At 33.0% G+C, this 19800-nt stretch overlaps 1 protein-coding gene across 1 annotated transcript in view; it reads left to right on the top strand.

Annotated features, from left to right (window-relative positions):
- The window catches only part of LOC116773397 (apolipophorins), a 43317-nt gene that overhangs the window by 17102 nt on the left and 6415 nt on the right, over positions 1–19800 (top strand). The window contains exons 22-59 of the mRNA XM_061528757.1: positions 74–344; positions 509–801; positions 1055–1231; positions 1916–2110; positions 2607–2792; positions 3235–3404; positions 4239–4453; positions 4730–4892; positions 5193–5418; positions 5583–5687; positions 6066–6177; positions 6423–6569; positions 6915–7033; positions 7313–7510; positions 7859–8038; positions 8241–8339; positions 8434–8586; positions 8853–9059; positions 9534–9692; positions 10067–10302; positions 10591–10702; positions 10908–11078; positions 11507–11649; positions 12142–12247; positions 12312–12442; positions 12760–12952; positions 13442–13662; positions 13869–14004; positions 14423–14800; positions 14921–15166; positions 15352–15588; positions 15690–16022; positions 16437–16602; positions 16839–17769; positions 18033–18228; positions 18496–18629; positions 18752–18993; positions 19265–19467. Coding sequence (XP_061384741.1) covers positions 74–344; positions 509–801; positions 1055–1231; positions 1916–2110; positions 2607–2792; positions 3235–3404; positions 4239–4453; positions 4730–4892; positions 5193–5418; positions 5583–5687; positions 6066–6177; positions 6423–6569; positions 6915–7033; positions 7313–7510; positions 7859–8038; positions 8241–8339; positions 8434–8586; positions 8853–9059; positions 9534–9692; positions 10067–10302; positions 10591–10702; positions 10908–11078; positions 11507–11649; positions 12142–12247; positions 12312–12442; positions 12760–12952; positions 13442–13662; positions 13869–14004; positions 14423–14800; positions 14921–15166; positions 15352–15588; positions 15690–16022; positions 16437–16602; positions 16839–17769; positions 18033–18228; positions 18496–18629; positions 18752–18993; positions 19265–19467 — 7890 coding nt within the window. The remainder of the gene's footprint in view (positions 1–73; positions 345–508; positions 802–1054; positions 1232–1915; positions 2111–2606; positions 2793–3234; positions 3405–4238; positions 4454–4729; positions 4893–5192; positions 5419–5582; positions 5688–6065; positions 6178–6422; positions 6570–6914; positions 7034–7312; positions 7511–7858; positions 8039–8240; positions 8340–8433; positions 8587–8852; positions 9060–9533; positions 9693–10066; positions 10303–10590; positions 10703–10907; positions 11079–11506; positions 11650–12141; positions 12248–12311; positions 12443–12759; positions 12953–13441; positions 13663–13868; positions 14005–14422; positions 14801–14920; positions 15167–15351; positions 15589–15689; positions 16023–16436; positions 16603–16838; positions 17770–18032; positions 18229–18495; positions 18630–18751; positions 18994–19264; positions 19468–19800) is intronic.

The raw sequence follows: 19800 nt of genomic DNA, 5'->3' as shown, positions 1-19800 counted from the left end.
AATGTTGTGTTTTTCACTAGACAAGAATCATGAATGTATGATATCAATACTTTTTTTATTTTTATTAAAACAGGAAAAACGTAAATTCAACGCTGTTCTACTATTATCGAACACTTCAAGCATAGCCGAAGTAACGCTGCTATCTTCGGAGAGCACTATAAAGGCCAAAGCTCTATATAGAAATATGCCTTATGATAAGTCCTTAGAGGCCAGTTTGGATGTAGATGGCAGAAAACAGTTCGACAGTGTTATGGCATTACAACGTCATGATATAAAACATGGCTACGTATGGCTCCCGCATGCCTATTGGGTGGTGAACGATCAAAAGATCGCTGAATTATCAGGTAAGTAATTCATTTTTTTCTGGACATTTTATTAACATTATCGGTGTAATAAAATTACTACTTATATTATTTCATAATTTAAACACCCTGTATTAGTTTGTAATTATTAATTATAAATATATTTCTTCGTTTATACTTCAACCGAGCTATATCTATATTTTCAGGTAGTATCAAAGTGAAATCCAAAGGCGGTGTGACTCAATGGGATATTACAGCCGATTTCCAAACAAAGCAGCTAGCGAGTCGCCTCATTGGATATTATACCGTAAACGGACCGACACAAGGCACAAAATTGCAGTTAGATTACCAGTTTTATAAAACTGCCAAGCAAACTATTAAAATTGAGGGTGTTTATAGTAAACGGGCTATGGCTTACCGATATGACGTCTATGGTGAACTATCGATGCAATTTACCGCCTACCCCATATATAACTTCTATTCTGTATTACGTAATGTGGTGAGTATAATTTTATATGTATATATATTGATTATCATCTATCATAACAAATTGATAGTACGTAATCTTTTATTGCAAACACAAAAAAAAACACCCTGTATTCCTGTATTGTGAGAGTATCTCTTCACGTACCTATATACTTATTCATACTATATTCTATTTGTAATAGGTGTTTATAATTGAATTACAGTTTATACTTTTGATAAAAATTAGAAATATTTTTGATTTTGAACACCTGTATATTATATTTCAGCAAACTCAAAATCATCTAGACATAGGTTTGAATGTAAGTTCGTCTAAAGATCTTAAACACGATCCGGCCTTTACGTTTGTATACAAAAAAGTGGATAAACTGAACGGTCTCAAATTAGACACGCAAATGTCCTTAAAAAGACCACGACCGGTGCTTATGAAGTTTCAATATGATCAAGTAAGTAGAGCCAAAGCAATGAGATCCAAGACTTCCGCTAGTATTCATATAAAATAAAACTAATATTTTTCGAGATACTACGCGTATTTTATTATTTTAAAAACTACATACAGACGAGATGTCTGCCCGTGATCACGGTTGCTGATAAGTAACCAGAACGTCGGGAGTACGTAGTTTTTAAATTAATAAAATACGCATAGTAATCCGAAAAATATTAGTTTCATTTATACTCGTAGTAATTAGCATTATATTTATATTTCTAACTATACAGAAAAGTATTGATAAATAAAATGTCTTATAATTCTGTACAATGTTGTGCGTATTGGGATAAGGTATATATTGAAAAATTTTATACCATTTTTTTAAATTTTTTCTCTTAGTAACAAACTAAAAATATTATATTCCCAATTTTTTTAATACTTTATGATGTCCATTATGACATTAAGATGTCTAGTGATAGCTAGATTTCAGCATAGTCTATGATAAATATAATATGTATTTAAACTATTCTAGGCTGTTAAATTTTATTAACACAAAAAAAAATATTGTAACTTACATAACAAAGGTTGTCTGGAATTATTTATTTTTCAAAAATGATGTATAATTTATTATAACCCAATCTAAGGAGCTTAATTCACTGACTTTTACCAAAACTATTCCAAAAAAAAAAAATTTTTCTCACAGACAGGACCAAAATATTCGGCTCTAGCACTTCTGAACTTCAATCCAAAATCTCGTGAGATTTTAATATCAGGTTACGTATTCGCACCTCCTGGCACACAACTCTACATGGACGCCGAACTGAACGTGACTCTACCAACGTTACATCCATGCGCTATAAAGACGAAACTACATGAGAAACGACCTAATGAATTTCAGGTAGAGTATCTTATTATGGCAGCCCTATTAGGTTGGATTCAAACTTATTTAGGTAGACAGGGGAGCTTGGACGGTAGAGGTGAGCGTCTAACGCGTGTTAGATAGGGCCTCCTTAAACCTACACCTGGGTCGCAAGTCTTAGGCACTGTTGAAGCTCCCCTCCCTGCAACGCAGTGGACCCGGCACCCGCACCTTGAATCATATGCTCATTTCGAAGTATTATCTTTGATTTTTTTTTAACGTTTGCTTTAAATAAACAAGGATATAAAGTAAAACGTTCAATTTTCAATATGAAAATGATCATTATTATTTTTACATTTCACAATTTTAAATATATTTAAATGTCAAGTTTGTTATAATTGTATCAGAAATTTGTAATTAAAGATACATACATCACAAATCAACTCGAATAATGGTCTATTAGATAGATAACTAGATTACGTGGAATAAGTAAGACATCTAATGAGTAGAATATTCTTTTGTTTTATATATTAAGGTAAACGCAGTTGGCGTCTGGTTTACCGGCGTGGACTTCAACATTGACGCAGTTTACCAAGACACCTCCAAGACAAATCTGGCGTCACACAGGCTCAAGGTCCTGATTAATAGCAGCCACTTCAAAGACATAGCTGTTGACGCTAGATTTACTCAAGATAATAGACAAATAACGTTCATTGCTGAGGTACGTGTTCATAGATTGTACATAAAACTAGATTTTTTGTTATTTCGCTTTATAATAATAAAGAAAGGTTGAATCTATAATTATTACACACATGTTACTTTCCATTTGTCAACAAACAAATCTGTCAATAATATCAAATATTATTTTAGATGAAAAGAATATAGAACGCCATTTTAAAATTGTATTTGGATATTTCAATATTTTTCTTTAATATAATCATTAAGACCTCTCAAAATGCAATAGGTAGATAAAACAATGTTTTTAGTAGATTAATTTGACGTATGCTTAAACCTCAGTAAATCAATTTTTATACTAAATAAAAATAATAAAATATCAACACTTTGCAAAAGACAAAATTTCTTGAATTTCTCTTAATACAAGTAACTTGGTCTATAAAACGACTGTAAGACCAAATTCTATCATTTTCGTTTGTTATATACAGGGGGAATACAACGAAGACACTTACAAAAGCTTAGTACGATATCTTCTTCTGTCGGAACAAAACTTCACAGCGTACGGTGAAATTGACATCAGCGGTAGAGCTTACAGTTTGAACCTAAACGCAGATCTCAATAACAACACAAACGTCAACATGGATATACATTTTGATCAGTGAGTTCCATCGTAATATCGTCTAAATACGCAAGATTTATCTATATACCATTTTACAATAATATTTCATGCAAAATCGCAATATAGTCAGATAATTAAAAAACTAACATTAATTCAAAATGTATTTCTGTTATTTAAAATCGGAATTTATAATAATTGGATCTAGAAAAATCATGTTTTGCGATACATTACAACTATTGATACCCTGCATATAGGTCAATCAACTTTATTCCATACAATTTGATCTAACAAATACTCTTTCGTATGTAGTACCAGTATACATTTAAATATAGAAAAATACGTTAAGAATTTTATTATATGTATATTTTTCATTCAGCCTATTTTAATATATGCAATACAATGTTGAATAAATTTAAAAATAAATGTAAAAATGGACTTAAGGAAAGGGTTTTCCAAGACGTTCAATATGATCCAAATCATATCCATACAAAGAGATATTACAATGAAGAAAGGTATGCCACGGAATTATGTATACATCACAATAAAACAATATACCTACTCATGAATGCGAGAACCCTTATATATTTTGAAATTGGTTAAAACAGGAAAACTTCATACGTTATAGCAATTAAATTATTAATTAATGTTGCCTGAAGAGAAATTATCACTATACAACTACATTTTACAGAAAAATATTTTTATAATTAGGTCAGGAATGATACTAATTATGCCATGGTTCTGGTATAATAACCTAAATGTATCATAATATAATAGAACAAAATTTCTTCAAAACAATTCTTTGTTTTATCTTTTAGTACAACGCAGTTGTTTTTGCTTGTCGATGATATTTATATTAGTGCAATAATATTACAGACTCCGCGATGTTCATATATCTTACCAAAGATCTGTCACACCAACCCAAAAGCGTTTGAGCGCTTCACTCAATTGGGATGCAAACCGAGATCCTTCGCAGAAATTAAGCATAGACGCCCGCTTGAACCACAAAGGACAGTGGCATCACTCGGGGCAGGTCACGCTACACTATCCAGGCCGTGTTGTCAATGGAGAGTTTGAATTTTTACTGAAAGGTAATAAGGTCCAAATTACTTTGACATTAGAAAATTGCAAGTTGAGTTCCACAATATAGAAAAATTGAGAAGACTTAAATTTGTTCTTTTACTGACAGAAAATTTGAATAACATTAACTTCAGTATAAATAAAAGTTACCACCTTTCAATATTCCTTTAAATGCAATAAAATCTATATTTCTGTGACCTATTTGAATTTATTCCATAATATTATCGCTTTTTTGCAAAATTGATACAATGTCGAATTGTCTGTACATATTATACTTTTGATTCTAGATTGGTACTGCGAATGGTTGGTCAGAATGGGCTGGGCGAGTCCTACGGCTGTAGTGTGGCGAGTTAAGGCATATTCAGAGGCTCGTGAAGAAACTGTATACGCGCTGTTATCAAACTTGGCCACTCCCTTATCAGGATGGGAAGATACCAGTTTCAATGTGATGTAAGTGGTTTGATTTTATCGACTTATTGGAACTTTGTATAGGAAAAAGGCTTTATAAAGATGATTACATGATATCTAGTACAATATATATTGACCACAAAATAATATTTTAATATAAAAACTTTTTATAATCTTCTTGGAAGATAGTTTTTACATATCGGTCATTCATAAAGAAAATTATAAAACTCGAAAATTATATTGAATTTCTCTCCCCTACTCTGTATCAACTTGTCTCATACTTGGCAGTCAGACCTAAATTAAGACTAGATGTAAAGGAATATTATATATAATACTATCCAGGTGGCGTTACCGAGATAATCTTCAAGCTATCAATGGCAGTATGAACTGGCAAGAAGATTATTTGGCCTTTAGTTTGTTAGCCGACTATCTCTTCAGTACTTCCAAGTTCTACGGAGAGATAAATGCCTCTGTCAACTCTACTATACCGACTCTACCTAGAGCTGCGGCTGTTGCCAAACATACTGTTGTTTGGAAGAAGAGCGCTGATACTCTATTAAGCTTCCAGGTATATTGGTGGAAAATGTATGAGAGAATAAAAGATTTTTTTACATAACCATATTACACTTACTCATTGTGCTGAAGTCTACAAAGAATATGCTTTTGAGTATCTTAAATATGTTTATCAAAATAAGTTTCCATTGGTTTTACTGTATTATTGATATTTTTCAGTACAACGAAGATGGTCTCCTAATGGTGAATTCCTCATGGGCCATTGACAAGGGTCAGAATGAAAACAATATAACTGGGAGAGTAACGCTTCTTACACCTTTCCAGGTAATTATAAATTGTCTTTATTTTTTTGGTTCTAATAATTTCCAAAGAATCAGACAAAGACAAAGGTTAAAAAGTTAATATTATGAAGTCGAAAAGCTTTCAGTATTTTCTTAGATATTCAACGCAGCTTCATCTGCAAGCATGCTATACCATTAAACAATATTCATGCAAATGTCGTTCTCGTTCTGCTTATGATATGTATATGTTATGGGCCAAGTGATTAATCGGGTAGTATTCATAATGCAAGGGCAGTATGAAAAATGTCCGATTAATCACTTGGCCCATAACATATACATATGGTTTTTGACATCAATGCAAAGTTAGACATTCATTTTGTTACTAAAATGGATTGATTCAAAATGTAAAATGTAATTTCAGGGCTATACCAAAGGATTTCTTAGAACAGAATTTATTTTGGGACACAAAAGAGATATAAAAGGCGTTACATATTTAGACCTAGAGGAGAAGGTTGTGAAGATATATGTCAATGGTATATAATTTAACATATAATATAGTAGAAATTATATTCTACTAAATTCCAATTAATTTTTTTAAAGCACTTATTTCATATTATCACAAGCATATTGCAAATTAAATTCATTATTCTTTGAAATGTCTGATTCAAATATATGACTAAATATTTGTTGTACTGACACTTGATTTATATGTACAGTCACCCACACATAAACACACACGCACATAGACACAAATTTTAATATACTTACTATATTCCAGGTCATATGCGTCGTATAACTAACTGCATGTTAGTAGTGAACGTCACAAGTCCAATACCACAGTTCTCACAAACAACAGCTAGATTCGGTTTCGTTGAAACAGACAGGCACTTGGTCGCCATGATTGTTACACCGAATTCTACTACTGGTGAGTGATGGCTCAGTTTGCACTGGGTCGGTAATGTGTTGAATATTTGCGTTTATAGTGTGTCTGCTCAAGAAATCGAAGGTATCCTCACATTATTGCAGAGGCTTTATAAATAAAAACAACTAATTCTTAAAATTAAAATGAAAGGCTGTTTATATGATAAATATTAAACTTTTTTTTTTGTTTATGTGTGATTCTAATAATAGGAGAGTTAGTAGAGCAATATGGTGTATTTATTTTGGTCCAAAATAGTCCGTTTTAAAAATCATAATATAAAAAAGGTCTTTAAATATATTTATCGAGTTTATTTTATAAATTAATAATTGATGTATTTAATGTGGTCAGGAATCGAAGTTCTACTGCAATTAAATACGATGCAAGACTTTTCAATATTTGGGCACGTCGCACTTCCCATACAGTACTTGAACAGGGCAATGATTACTGCCAAAAGAGGTTCCGAAGAGGTAATTATTCCTTAATACTTTGAATCCCACGTTTTATGAGTATACCTCGAATAAAACTAATATTTTTCGGATAAACTACGCGGATTTTTATTATTAATTAAACTACATAATCCCGATGTTTTGGTTACTTTTCAGCAACCGTGATCCCGATAAAAAATATTAGTTTCATTTAAATGAATAAAATACGCGAAAATCTTAGATCTCATTACCTTGAATAATGTTGCGAAAAAATATTTTAAACCTTAATATTATAACTTTTTATTGCTTTCCACTTTATAGGTCGACTTTAGAGTTGGTTGGGGAACAATGGATTTTGGTTTCACAGGAATATGGCAATGGAAGAACATATTGAACTTCGTGTACGTCTACAAATTGTACACTCCGTTAGACGGATTCGAAGAAAACGGCCTGGTATTGAAAAATATATATGGAAACGGTCTGGATACTGAGCTTTCAGTACGACTTTCTAAGCACAAGGTGTGTTCTTTCTCATAATTTTACCTTAGAAACGATTTTTGCAGGAAGTCCTAGAATACTTTCATCTGTAAATACTTATTTAGAGATGAAATTCTAACAAAACCGGTTTTGCGTAAACGGTGCTCGCCCACGAAGGGTTCCGTATCATTTTCCATAAAAACGTACACAAAAAATGGGTCTTCCATAAATATTTATTTTGTTGTTTTCTAGTAATTTTTGCTATATCAGCACGAGAAGTAAATAATCTATTAAAATTTATACCCATCCCAATGGGGTTCCATTTGTATGGAAACCCAAAAAAAACTTTATTCCTATAACATTACGGTTCCAATTACAATTTTTTTTCAGTTCGGCATATCAATACTGTTGGTTGATAACGGCAAAGGTCTTTTGGACGTAATCAAGGACAGTTTCCAACATAAAGCTGGTGATTCTGATATGTTCGTGGAAAATTTCGACACGGAGGCCACTATTAATTTGGACACCCTGTATTATCCTACTATAAATTTCCACGCTCATATGTTAAAGGTAAACCTTAAAAAATTGTTCCTAAATTCTTGTACATGATATTCTATAGATTTTTGTCATTTGGCTTATTTAAAAATTACATTACTATTTTTTGTTTATGATTATTGTTTTTGGTACATAATATTTCAGCTTTAATTAAATATGAACACCAAATTAACTACGTAATTTTGTAATATTCTAATATCTTGGCACATGTTTGTAGTTTGTTGGTCCCGACGAAGAAGATATATTGGAAGCGAACGCAACACTCCACCTCCCAAACAAATCACCGATTGTACTGACAGATGTTTTCATACTAGAGGTTAAGTGTGAAGTTTAATTATCAAAAACCGTAAATAAATATATTTTTTTAAAAATACGTTAATTTTAAATAAAATTATATTTTATCTATATAGGAATACACAGTTATGAGGAACACTTTGAATTTAGTGACACCGTTCCAAGCGGTGAAGCAATTAAAGTCTGTATACACAGTGGACATTGCGATAGGAGAGAAATTTAATGTGACCTGTGTAGCCTTGCTTTATAATGGGACGTATTGGCATGATGTAAGTACTTTAAATGCTATATAAAACAGGTTAAATAAGTTTTCATTAAACCAAATCTGGTTCGAACTGGTTAGTTACATTTCTTAGAATATTATTAATATACTTTCCAAAGCAGTGTAAAGTTAGCCAAATACATTTTTTTATTTATTTTTAATTAAATGCCTATATAGATATATATTTTTCGCTTTTTGCGTAAATTACATTAGCAGTCCTACTCATAAAGTTTGTGAATCTATTAATTTTTGACTTAATATCAATATATCCAGATATCATATAAAATATACTACGAGACGGAAACGGGTGAAGACGAAGCGTACAAATCATATCTGGCCTCGGTGGGTATAGCGACACCGCTGGCAGTTCTGCCAGCCTTAGAGGCTAGAGTCTCGGCCCGTCTGGAAGATGCTTTATGGAAATTGTCCGCAGATATAGCTATGCCGTCGTTCACTGTTACCGCACTCGCAAGACTTGAGGTATATAAAAATATATCTTATTCTGTCTACATCTCTCTCCCTCTCTTTCCTTCCTTTGTTTTTATCTCAACATTTTCAGTTACGCCATTGTTAGTAATTAATCCAATGACCAATACTTAGTTTAAAATGTACGATTATCTACAATGTACAAAAAAATTGAGATTTAACTTCGAGGACTCAATTGGATATTTTTGAATTTATAAACCATTTTAAGTTTATAAACGCTGCGATTTGTTATTATTTGGTAATAAATATACATGGAAAGAGGAGGTATATTTTTATGTATAAATTAGGGGTAGGGCAAAAAATTAAATGCATGAAGTTTAAACTTTCATCTAACACCGCTGTAGTTACTTACTCCAATAATTCCTTCTAAGGCTATTTTCTCACACAATCTCTTCTTCCCTCCCCCCTCCCTCCTATTAATTCATCCCAAAAATAAAACAAACATAAATATCTCAATGTATCTTGCAGCTAGATGATCCGTTTGTCGAAACTTCAGGCAGTTTGAACCTGACCTCGCTTTATTTAGAAGATTACTTTATCAAGATGCAATTCAAAAAGGATTTCTCTGACGTTGAGAGCGTTGTCGGCGGCGGAATTCACATACAGCAGGGCGAACAAAATAATTATGTAAATATCATCTAAAAGAGTTATTTTTTTTTAACTTAACAATGTAGCTTTTGTTAGAATCATAAATATTTAAAACTTGCTACATCATTTCATTTAAGTATCTCAAATTGAGTGTCTCTGTAAACAATATGACGTGTTGGTACAAATACAATGATACCAATGAATCTATTCTTCCATAAAAATATAAAATACTGGTCAGATAGCAATATTACACACAAATTTCTTTAATAATTTATAACTATTATAACAAAATTCTATCGCTTTGTATCATATTTCAGGATCTGTCATATAAAATATAAATTAATTATCAATAATAATTTATTTAAAAAAAAATTGCGTAAACCTAAAAAACATCACCCCGTATATGCCATCAGGTGTTCGCTGACGTAGTATGGCGTCCGCCGCCCTCTCGCCACGTTCGCTTCACAGCTCGCGGCGCCCTCGTGCCGGTGCTGGAACCAGCGGAGATAGCGTTCCAATTCTCAGAGGAAGAACGCACGAGAACCCTCACACTAGACCTAACCAGCGCTGACGGTTACTACTCCTTGAAGGCGGACCAAAGACCGTTATCGATAAACGTAGCTCTTAGTACGCCGCATAAGAGATTTAGGTTGTTTTCTTTTTCTTGTTTTATTCAGTAACATCAATAGGTTATTTTTTTTTTGCAAAGTTAGAACAATGTTTTTTCAAAATGTCCCAAAAAATTCCCAATTAGACATCAGTATAAAACGTAACGTAAAAATAGTCCTAGCCTGATCTGTGATAGTTAGTTTCACTATGGACAAATTGAACCAAATGTAATATAAAGTTACCACCTAATGAAGAGAATTTTCGTTGTATTTACCATACGGTAAGGAAGGTAAATATCTGACGCTGAATTATTCTTGTTAAATAACAGAGCAATGAAAATAATCGGTGAGTTCGCGGGAGAAGACATCAAAGGATCGTTCATAACAGACACCACCGAATATAGCGTTAGCGGAAAAATGGTCAATAAAAATCCCCTTGAGGTAAACAAACAAATAAATTATTAATGTCCAAGCAATTGCTTACAATTATTCTTTCAAATATATAATTAAACCTGCAAGTTTGTGACTAACGACGTAATTCTTTTCTAATTTAATTTAACAAGTTCATTTAAAGAAATTAAATTCAAAATAGTAAAATAATAAAAGTGACTTAAACGAATAAATTATTAATATATTTTTTTCCCAGCTATCTCTGATTTTGGTACCTAAAGGTCAAGGTCAACAAATATCAATCCGAATTAAATGTGAGTCGTCCCCGACATCCTACGCTTTGACGGCACACATTATAGGCCCCATAGAAGCCACAGTACGGGCGAAGGCTGAGGTCGAAAAGAATTACACTGATATATTCTTTAAGGTGAGTAGAAATTAACCTCTATGTTTAATGTAAAAAAGTACAAAGTCAATTGTAGTGTTATCTTTATATACAAACCCACGATTCATTTCATACAGAATAATAAGAGTTTAGAAAATTCTTTCCTTAGGTTTTTGCGTTTTCATTATATCAGATACAATTACAACTTTAATGTTAAGTTAAGAAATTTTGGTCCTACCCCATACATACATATATAATAATAAAATAATAGTCCTTACATCATGGCTGCCTTAATAACTAGCAATTTATACTTATATATAATTCTTTCAAATACAGACTAACTTATGAAGCTATTAGTGTCTATCTATTCTATGACCATCCTAAAGTTACGGTTGTGTATGTGGTGTAAGAGCCACTTGTCATCGTGTGTCTAGTCTTTGATGGTCTCCTATACTACATTCTCCATCCAGGTTGATCTGCCAAAAGTGAGGAGTAAAGAGATCTTCTTCAAGACTCGTGTTGATTCCTACCCCATGTTACGTCGCGTGGTCAGCGTACAAGCAGCTTCGCCCATACAAAAACTCAGTTTCGTCAAGGGTGATGCAGATTTTGTGTGAGTTTTGAAAGTTGTAAAATAATTTTCGGTCCCAGAAAGCTCAAATCAAAATAATGTACAAAAAAGCATCAAAATACTAATAACACTGACTTCTTAATTTTTTTTTTTACATCTTTTATAAGGTACGAAATTCAATTACACTTTAAATAAGTAGACGGTGAAGAATTATTTGCTTAGAAGTTAATACCGAGTATGACTATTACTCAGTAATGTTTTATAATACATATTAGACCGATATAATTTTTTTTTCGTTTTATTCATAACTCATAGCTTATTTTTTCGTAAAACACGAGGGAGTTGAAACAAACGAATTTTGGTATATCTAAAACATGATCATAACAAATTAATTATTATCACGGCACAAAATTATTTTTAGCTGGATTTTATTTATTATCTTTAAACGATATTTTTCATAACTTTTGAACACTTTCATAATTATTTTTTATTAAAAGCATATCTGCTTTAATAAATATGAAGAATATTTTACAGTTTTGGTCCTAAAACCGGTTATCTTCTATGTAAATACGAGCTTCCTGATATGAAAGGGGATGGGGATTTAAAATGGAGCTTTTTACTTGGCGATTTATATATACGGGTGAGTATAGAAATTTCTTATTTATATTCACGAAACTGTAATCTAATTTGAACTCTATTCCCAGGCGGTAGGTGACCAATTGGTAAAGCAAATACAAAGGAGCGTTGACTTAGATATTTACTTTGGAAACACAACGGAAGAGGGCCTGCCTAAAACGAACGCTGGTTTTAGAATGGATTTGGATCATATCTGGCAGTAAGATATTTTACTTTATTCAGTGGAATCTAACATTTCCACCAAGTTATGGTTAAGTTAATGCCTTTTATGATAAATTATTATTACATTTTTAACTTAATACAAATATCGCTTGCTTATCGCTTGCTTATCGCTAACATGGCCATATAATATAGCTTACGTTACAAATTTTATTATACCCTAGTAGTCTATTTATATATTTGCATAAATGTCAACAATTACTACTAAAATTATCTACTATTATTATCTACTAATTATCTAACAAAAATACTGCTAGAAATGAATATAATAACATTTTTTTTTCTTATCCATAACAGAATAGGTGCGAATGCGTCATTCGGCTTCATAATGGAACAGCGTCTGAACCTGTTCATCAACGCCGTCCTTCCGAAGCCAAATGTTGATGTACATTCATTGATGTTAGACGCACGTCTCAACGAGTCGCCTGTGACCGTGGAGGCGTTATACTACACAGACGTTACTGCGGTCAAAGCGGGTCTCAAAGGACAGGTGAGAAATCGGTCACAACATTTAATCAGGTCCATTTACGAATCTTTATTATGTATGCGTGTCAGATAGGACCCCCTTAAACCTGGACCTGGGTCTCAAGCCCCAGGCACGGTTGAAGCTCCTCTCCCTGTACCAATGGCCCTGGCACCCGCGCGGTGATACCATGGATTGCTAAGAAGTTTCGTCTCATAACAGATAGCTTGACAGCATAGGCAAATATGTCGCCAATTGCTTGCAATATGTATCTTTAAAGAAATTATCTGATAATCTCTTAATCCAAAAAAAAAAAATGTCAACACAGACGATATCTCAAACAGAAGTTAGTATACATTTAAGCGATTGTTTGTGATTGTTTCTTAATCAATCACGACAAAACTCCAGAATTGGACGAAGTTTCATTAAATATTCTCGGTGCTAATAAAAAAAAATCCCCAATATTAAAAAATCAATTTACATGTTGACTAATAAACTACCAATGTCCTGTTTAAGTTGCTGAGCCTGGCGGAGAGTTTCGATGGTAACGCAACAGTCATTTGGACGGCAAATTCCCAGCACAAGAGCATAGACAATATCGTTTCGTACAAATGGGATGTGAACGGATCTAAGTACATCGAGTACTCGCTCAACACTCCCTTGCACGAAACGCAAAATACCTTCAAATTAAAAGGCTCGTATCAAAGGGATTTCGTTCACGGGTATCAAGTTGTTAAGTGAGTATAATTAATATTCTCCGTACAAATTAACTCTCTGAATATGCACGTACGATACATTTTTCTATATTTTTTGCGTATTTTTCATATATCACTTGTTAGTAAAGTTAGTTCAGAAACGATGTTTTTGAAAGTCTTTTATCAACTTGTGTGCTATTTAATTATTTAAATTATTTCATTCTAATAACTGCATGTAAAATATTTAGAGGTCGCATGCATGCACCCGGTACGAGACAAATCGGTGAGGTAGATATCACGTACGGCGGTGTCAGGCACACTGATGGATACTTCAATATGACAACACCATTCACTACACTGCCCTGGCTCAAGAGCATATTTGATGTACGTATTATAATTTAATCTGTTTTTACGTCCTTAATATGTAAAAAATACCCTTACAGCGATAAAATATCCTGTGCAGTTAAAATATTTCTCTGAATTCATATGTTTTCTAACGTTTTTAAAGGAACATCGATATAATATTTGGAAAAAAAAAATTGTCGCTAGAAAATTCTTGAAAAATATTAATGTGTAAAAAAACTTAAAATGGTAAAAAAGAAATAAAAATAACTACTGGACGTTGGTCGTATTAAAATAAATTAAAAATGGTTATTTATTAGTATTTTTGGCCAAGTCATTTTACCCAAATCTAACATAAAGTTAAAATAATAATTTACCTTATAATAGAACCTTCAAAGTTATTATGTTAATGTACTTGTACTTCTCTATGACAACCTATTTTTGTACATACGTTCCACAGATAAATAACGCTGAAGAGATTTCCGACAACAAAGTCGACTTGTTCTGGCCAAACAAATCTGCTACAGTTAACACGACGCACGTTTACAAAAAATTTGACAAAGGATTCACTCAAACCGGCACTATATCACTTTCCGTTCCATTGAACACTAAACACTTGGTCAACACGAAATATTATTATATAGAGGAAGAAAAAACAAGCAATGGTAATGCAACGATAGATTTTGATCAAGAGAGATTCGTGAAGGGCTCGTTTAATAAGGTACTTAGTAAGAGTGAGAGGAATTTGGACCTTGAGACTATGAACATAGAGGTCGAAAACGTACATACACCAGTAGGCGTTAAATATATCCACGAATACGATGAGACTGGTAATGTTGTAAGTATTTCATTAAAACTAAATTAACATTTAAAGTATTTAAATTTAAAGCGACAAAGAATAATATAAAGTTCTAAACATATTTGGAACAATTTTTATAATTTCTAAAACTTCCCACAGGACGTAAAACAAGCGACAGTATTCCACTTACTGAACGCAACCAAATTCAACGTGACGGGAAAACTAGATACTCACACATACGACATCGGCAAAGAGATAAAATTAACAGCAATTCACGGGAATCGAACCTGGAACTTCGAGAACAAATACGAAGCGGCTGATAAGGAATTGAAACAGGGCAGCAAAGTCACGTGGGCCGAGGACGTGTGGATACATTACGACATACATGTTACTAACATGAGTGAGGTATATCAATTATATGAACAATTACAAATTAATTCTAAAACGAATTATCATATTACATTACAAGCAAACGTGCTATCTGAATTCCCTGTGCCAACCTCATTTCTAAGCATCCTTCTTAATTATTAGAAGTTTTTTAACGTTAATACTGTTTGTGAAGAAATTTTCATATATGAATTATGACACAGGCGGACACAGAATCTCAGAACATAATTCTGAACATCCTGTATCCAAGGCGAACGTTCCAAGCTCGTGGAGTGTACCGTCTACAGGATGCTCTGTTAGATGGTAATATTGTATTACTGTGGGATGTCAGAGGTGAGAACAAGACTGCGGAGTTGAAAGGCAAATGGGAAAATCCAGCGATGGAGGGAGGGAATTTACATGATATGTATCTAGCCTTATCCCACCCATCTTTCAGAAAGGTGATATTTTTATTTTATTTTACTAGTATATCTTTCAATGTATTATCTTTTATTTGGGTCTACCGTTAAGGTTCATAATTATATATATATTTTACGTTCAGGATGTAACACTCAAAGGCCAATATCTAACAACGGCGTCGGTGATGTCAAATCTGTCTATGGAACTGCAATATTCGGACTACGAGAAGGAGTATTTGAAAGTGCAATCAATACTCATGGATAATTCCAACGGACCAATCAGAGACTATAAATACATTTTAAGATGCACTCATCCGGCCACGAGCCTGGATTTGGATATGAAATCGGACATAAACATCCACAGCCGCTGGTACTTCATAGACAACTACTACAGATTCCAGAAATCTATGTTCTATGAGAAATTGAGAAGCAACAAACTATTGATAGATTTAAATAATAGCGGCGTTACCTGGGAGGTGATGTTATTATTATATTATTTTATCTTTTAAATTTGTATTTTATATTTAAAACAATAGTTTTCATTTCAATAAATCGGATTCCTTAAAATCGTAAGACAGTTTAGAGAACTTTTAAGTTTTTTTTTTTGTACTAATTTATTATTTTATTACTTAAGCTTCTTTGACATGATAACATAAAGAATAAAATCATAAACTTAAATTAAATTTCAAAATACATTACATGGAACAGAGAATTGCCAGAACATAAACATGTGACTTTTGAATTATGGCAACCCTCTCTTTCCTCATATATTCTCACCCGCCTTGATAATTTTCTAAAATTAAATAGTAAAACTAATATAACCTAAAGATTTGTGCAATATACGCTCAAACACGTCGTTTTCACTGACCATATATTGTTTAATTATTCAGCGTGCAAACGAAACCTACTTCTACAAGATGAATGGCACGTGGTCTTTGGTTTACCCTCGATATATAGCAAGTGGTTTGATCCGACGACCCAACGCCAACGACACCTTAGTAGCTGAACTATCAATGGTGGATAAGTCTTTGGTGGCGCACTACAACAGCACTGATGGTGAGCTTAGAGCTATGTGATAATAATTAAGTGTTATAGTAAATTAGTACTAATTTCTGTAGCTCCCAAAATTATTGTTCAAATTGTTGTGTTTTAAAATAAGTAGCTCCTTCTATATACAATAAATAAGGGTATGTTTGTATTCAGAAAAGATTTGGGTATTTTAAAGTGTTATAATTCCATCAAATTAACATTTTAAGATTTTTATGCTATCGCTTCACGTACTTCTTTTTCAGATATATCATACCACTTGATAGGCAAAATCATAGACACTAGATCTGCAAGGTTAGACTCGTGGAGGAACTACGATGACGTCACAACCGTAGATCTAGCTTCTTACATACGTTTGAATCACTCACGCCTTCTAACCAGCGCTGTAGTATGGCGGCCGGAAATATTCAGCGAGGCTAAATCACAAGCTATATATACACTGAAGATATTATATGAGCAAATCAATGATACATTACTCGTTATCAAAGAAGCTCCGATGGAAGCTCATCTTGCTTTAAGGAATATATGGAGCGATGCGAAGCCGAGGGTCCGGGAGTTTCTAGACGATTTGAACGATTTACACGTTATTAAGGACGATTTGGACGAATTCGAAGGCTTCTTGAAAGAATCGTACGATCACAATGACTTTTACGTTAAGGATATAGTGGAATTCACGTATTACGTTCTAGACGAAATGGCTATAAGGAATCATTTGGAAAGTTTGCCCGGATTCGTAAACGACATGTGGGGAATGATGGGCAACACCAGTCAGTCCATCAAACAGAGCCTAACATACGTCGTTGATTCAATAAAGAAGGCGTACGCTAATTTCTTGGAAACCGTCAACAAAATCCTGGAAGCCGACTTGATGGAGCTCGTGTCGGATAAACTGGAAGCCATGATATTACAATACGACAACTTCATTAGAGATCTGCACATGAAGTTTTTGGATTACTGGGAAGAGACCTGGGTCAACGCTACCACGAGATTGTCGAAATACTGGCACGATTTACTAAAGTCCATAGAGCCGTTGTTCTTCAAAGTGGTCCACTACAGTGAAGCGTTTGTTGTGACTATCTGGCGAGGCATAATGGACTTTTTCCATGAGAGGACCCACGAATTGACGGATACGCCTTACTTCAATTACGTCTCGACGTTCGGTCACGAAATGGATCGGTGAGTTTTGTTTTATTAGATATTTTACTATCACAGAAAATACAATAATGAGATTTAAGATTTTCGCGAGTTTTGTTCATTCAAATGAAACTAATATATTTCGGATATACTACGCGGATTTTATTATTTTAAAACTACATAATCCGTGATCACGGGCAGACGAGACATCTCGTAGTATATCCGAAATACATTAGCTTCATTTAAACAGAAAATACAAATAGATAATTTGTATGAACAGCGTATATTGGCGTATTTTATTCCAGCATATACAAAGACCTCATACACAACGACATCATAACAAACATAAAGAAGTACACCAAGAAACTGGTTAATGTTATTTGGGCGAAAATAGAAAAATACATTCCGTTTACCGAAGAATTCAAACAGTTGTTCAATGAATTCAAGAACGCCTGGGAAAACTTCCTGAAGACTCCGCAAGTGGTCTACGTGAGGGAGAAGGTAGATAACACATTTCAAGCGACTTTCACGTAACTGTAGTAGGACATAAAACAACACAACATATTGATATTAATATAATAAAAATAATAATAATATAACCATTATAGTTTTTATATTAAAAGCCAAAAAGTAGGTTTCTGATATTGGCTCGTCTATATTCTCCTTTGAACGATATCTTTTCTATAAATAAATTTGTCACTAAAGTATTGGTTGAATTTTGATTTTTATTGCTTGTTTTTTTTTTTTATTTTTTACAATTCCTTATAGTACAATGAAGCCTACGTCCGTCTTCGATGGTGGTATGACTATTTCCTGATCGGCGAAGCTTTGGACCAAATTTGGGGAATCGTTTACGCGAAGGTCACCGACCTCGCGAAAACCGCACTACAATACGAAGAACTGTAAGTATCGAAAATTTACATATTTCATACAACAAACATAAATGATTGGAAAATCATTCAAACTCATATAAAATCTTGATATAGTTATATCCTCATTCAGTGACATTTTTTTAATTTTTCAGACACAGAACTCCCAAAACGAACTTTATATTCGATCCGCAGAAGGGTGAAATAATTCTTGAACAGAAATTACCGATGTCGTGGCACGCGTTCAACAGGACACCAGACTTCAGTGAAATATCGGAATACAAAGCTGTCAGAGATTTCATGGACCAATGGTTGATCAGTAACAGGAGTATATGGGCCTATTACTACGATATAAGACCCTATATGGACTTCAATAATATCCTGCCACCTTTTGCGGGTAAATTACTTTAATTGGATACAAATTACCTGACCAAATCAGAAGGTTTTACAAATATGTATTTATTGTGGTTCAAATGTATGAAAATGCTTTTATTACCTACGAAACACATTTATAAAGGAAAAAAAGACAAAAGATAACTCGGCTAAGTGTGCTACGTTTTAAAGCCGTAAATTAAATTAATCCTACCTTTATGGAATCTATGATGTTCTGATTTTATTTTCACAATACTTATGTATAAATAATGACTAAGCAAAAAAAACTTTTTTAGGTATGGCAATGATGACGGCTCAAGGAACACTGGTGACCTTCGACAAACAAGTATTCACGGTAACCGAACCCGGGACCTTCCTCCTGACTAAAGATTACAGACAAAACAACTTCACCATACTAATGGAAAGTAACGATCAGGGGAGATATGATCTAGTTATATTGACGAAGAAGAATTTGGTCTTTATCGACCTGTACAGACAGGTGAGAATTGATTGTATGAAAATTGTTAGTATTATATCTACTATTATATAACTAATGAGATAGTAGGCTTAAAACGCTATAAGCTATACCTGTCTCTATAACAAATTATATAATATTTTTAAAATATTACAATACACAATATATAAATAAAACATTAAAAATGTACATAAAGCATAAACATAAAAATTTGTTAAAGATTTATTTTTGGCCAAAAATGAAAGCTTAGTACAAAATTCAATTCAATATATAATACAGAAATTTGTGCTTATCCTACAAAGTAATATATCTGAAGAAAGCCTTCTTTGTCCTACATTTTATCTGTCTTTATATTGC

The sequence above is a fragment of the Danaus plexippus genome (assembly GCF_018135715.1).
Source record: "Danaus plexippus chromosome 22 unlocalized genomic scaffold, MEX_DaPlex mxdp_27, whole genome shotgun sequence".
Classification (NCBI taxonomy): domain Eukaryota; kingdom Metazoa; phylum Arthropoda; class Insecta; order Lepidoptera; family Nymphalidae; genus Danaus; species Danaus plexippus.
The sequence above is the reverse complement of the archived record's forward strand: the minus strand, read 5'-3'. Positions and strand labels throughout refer to the sequence as shown.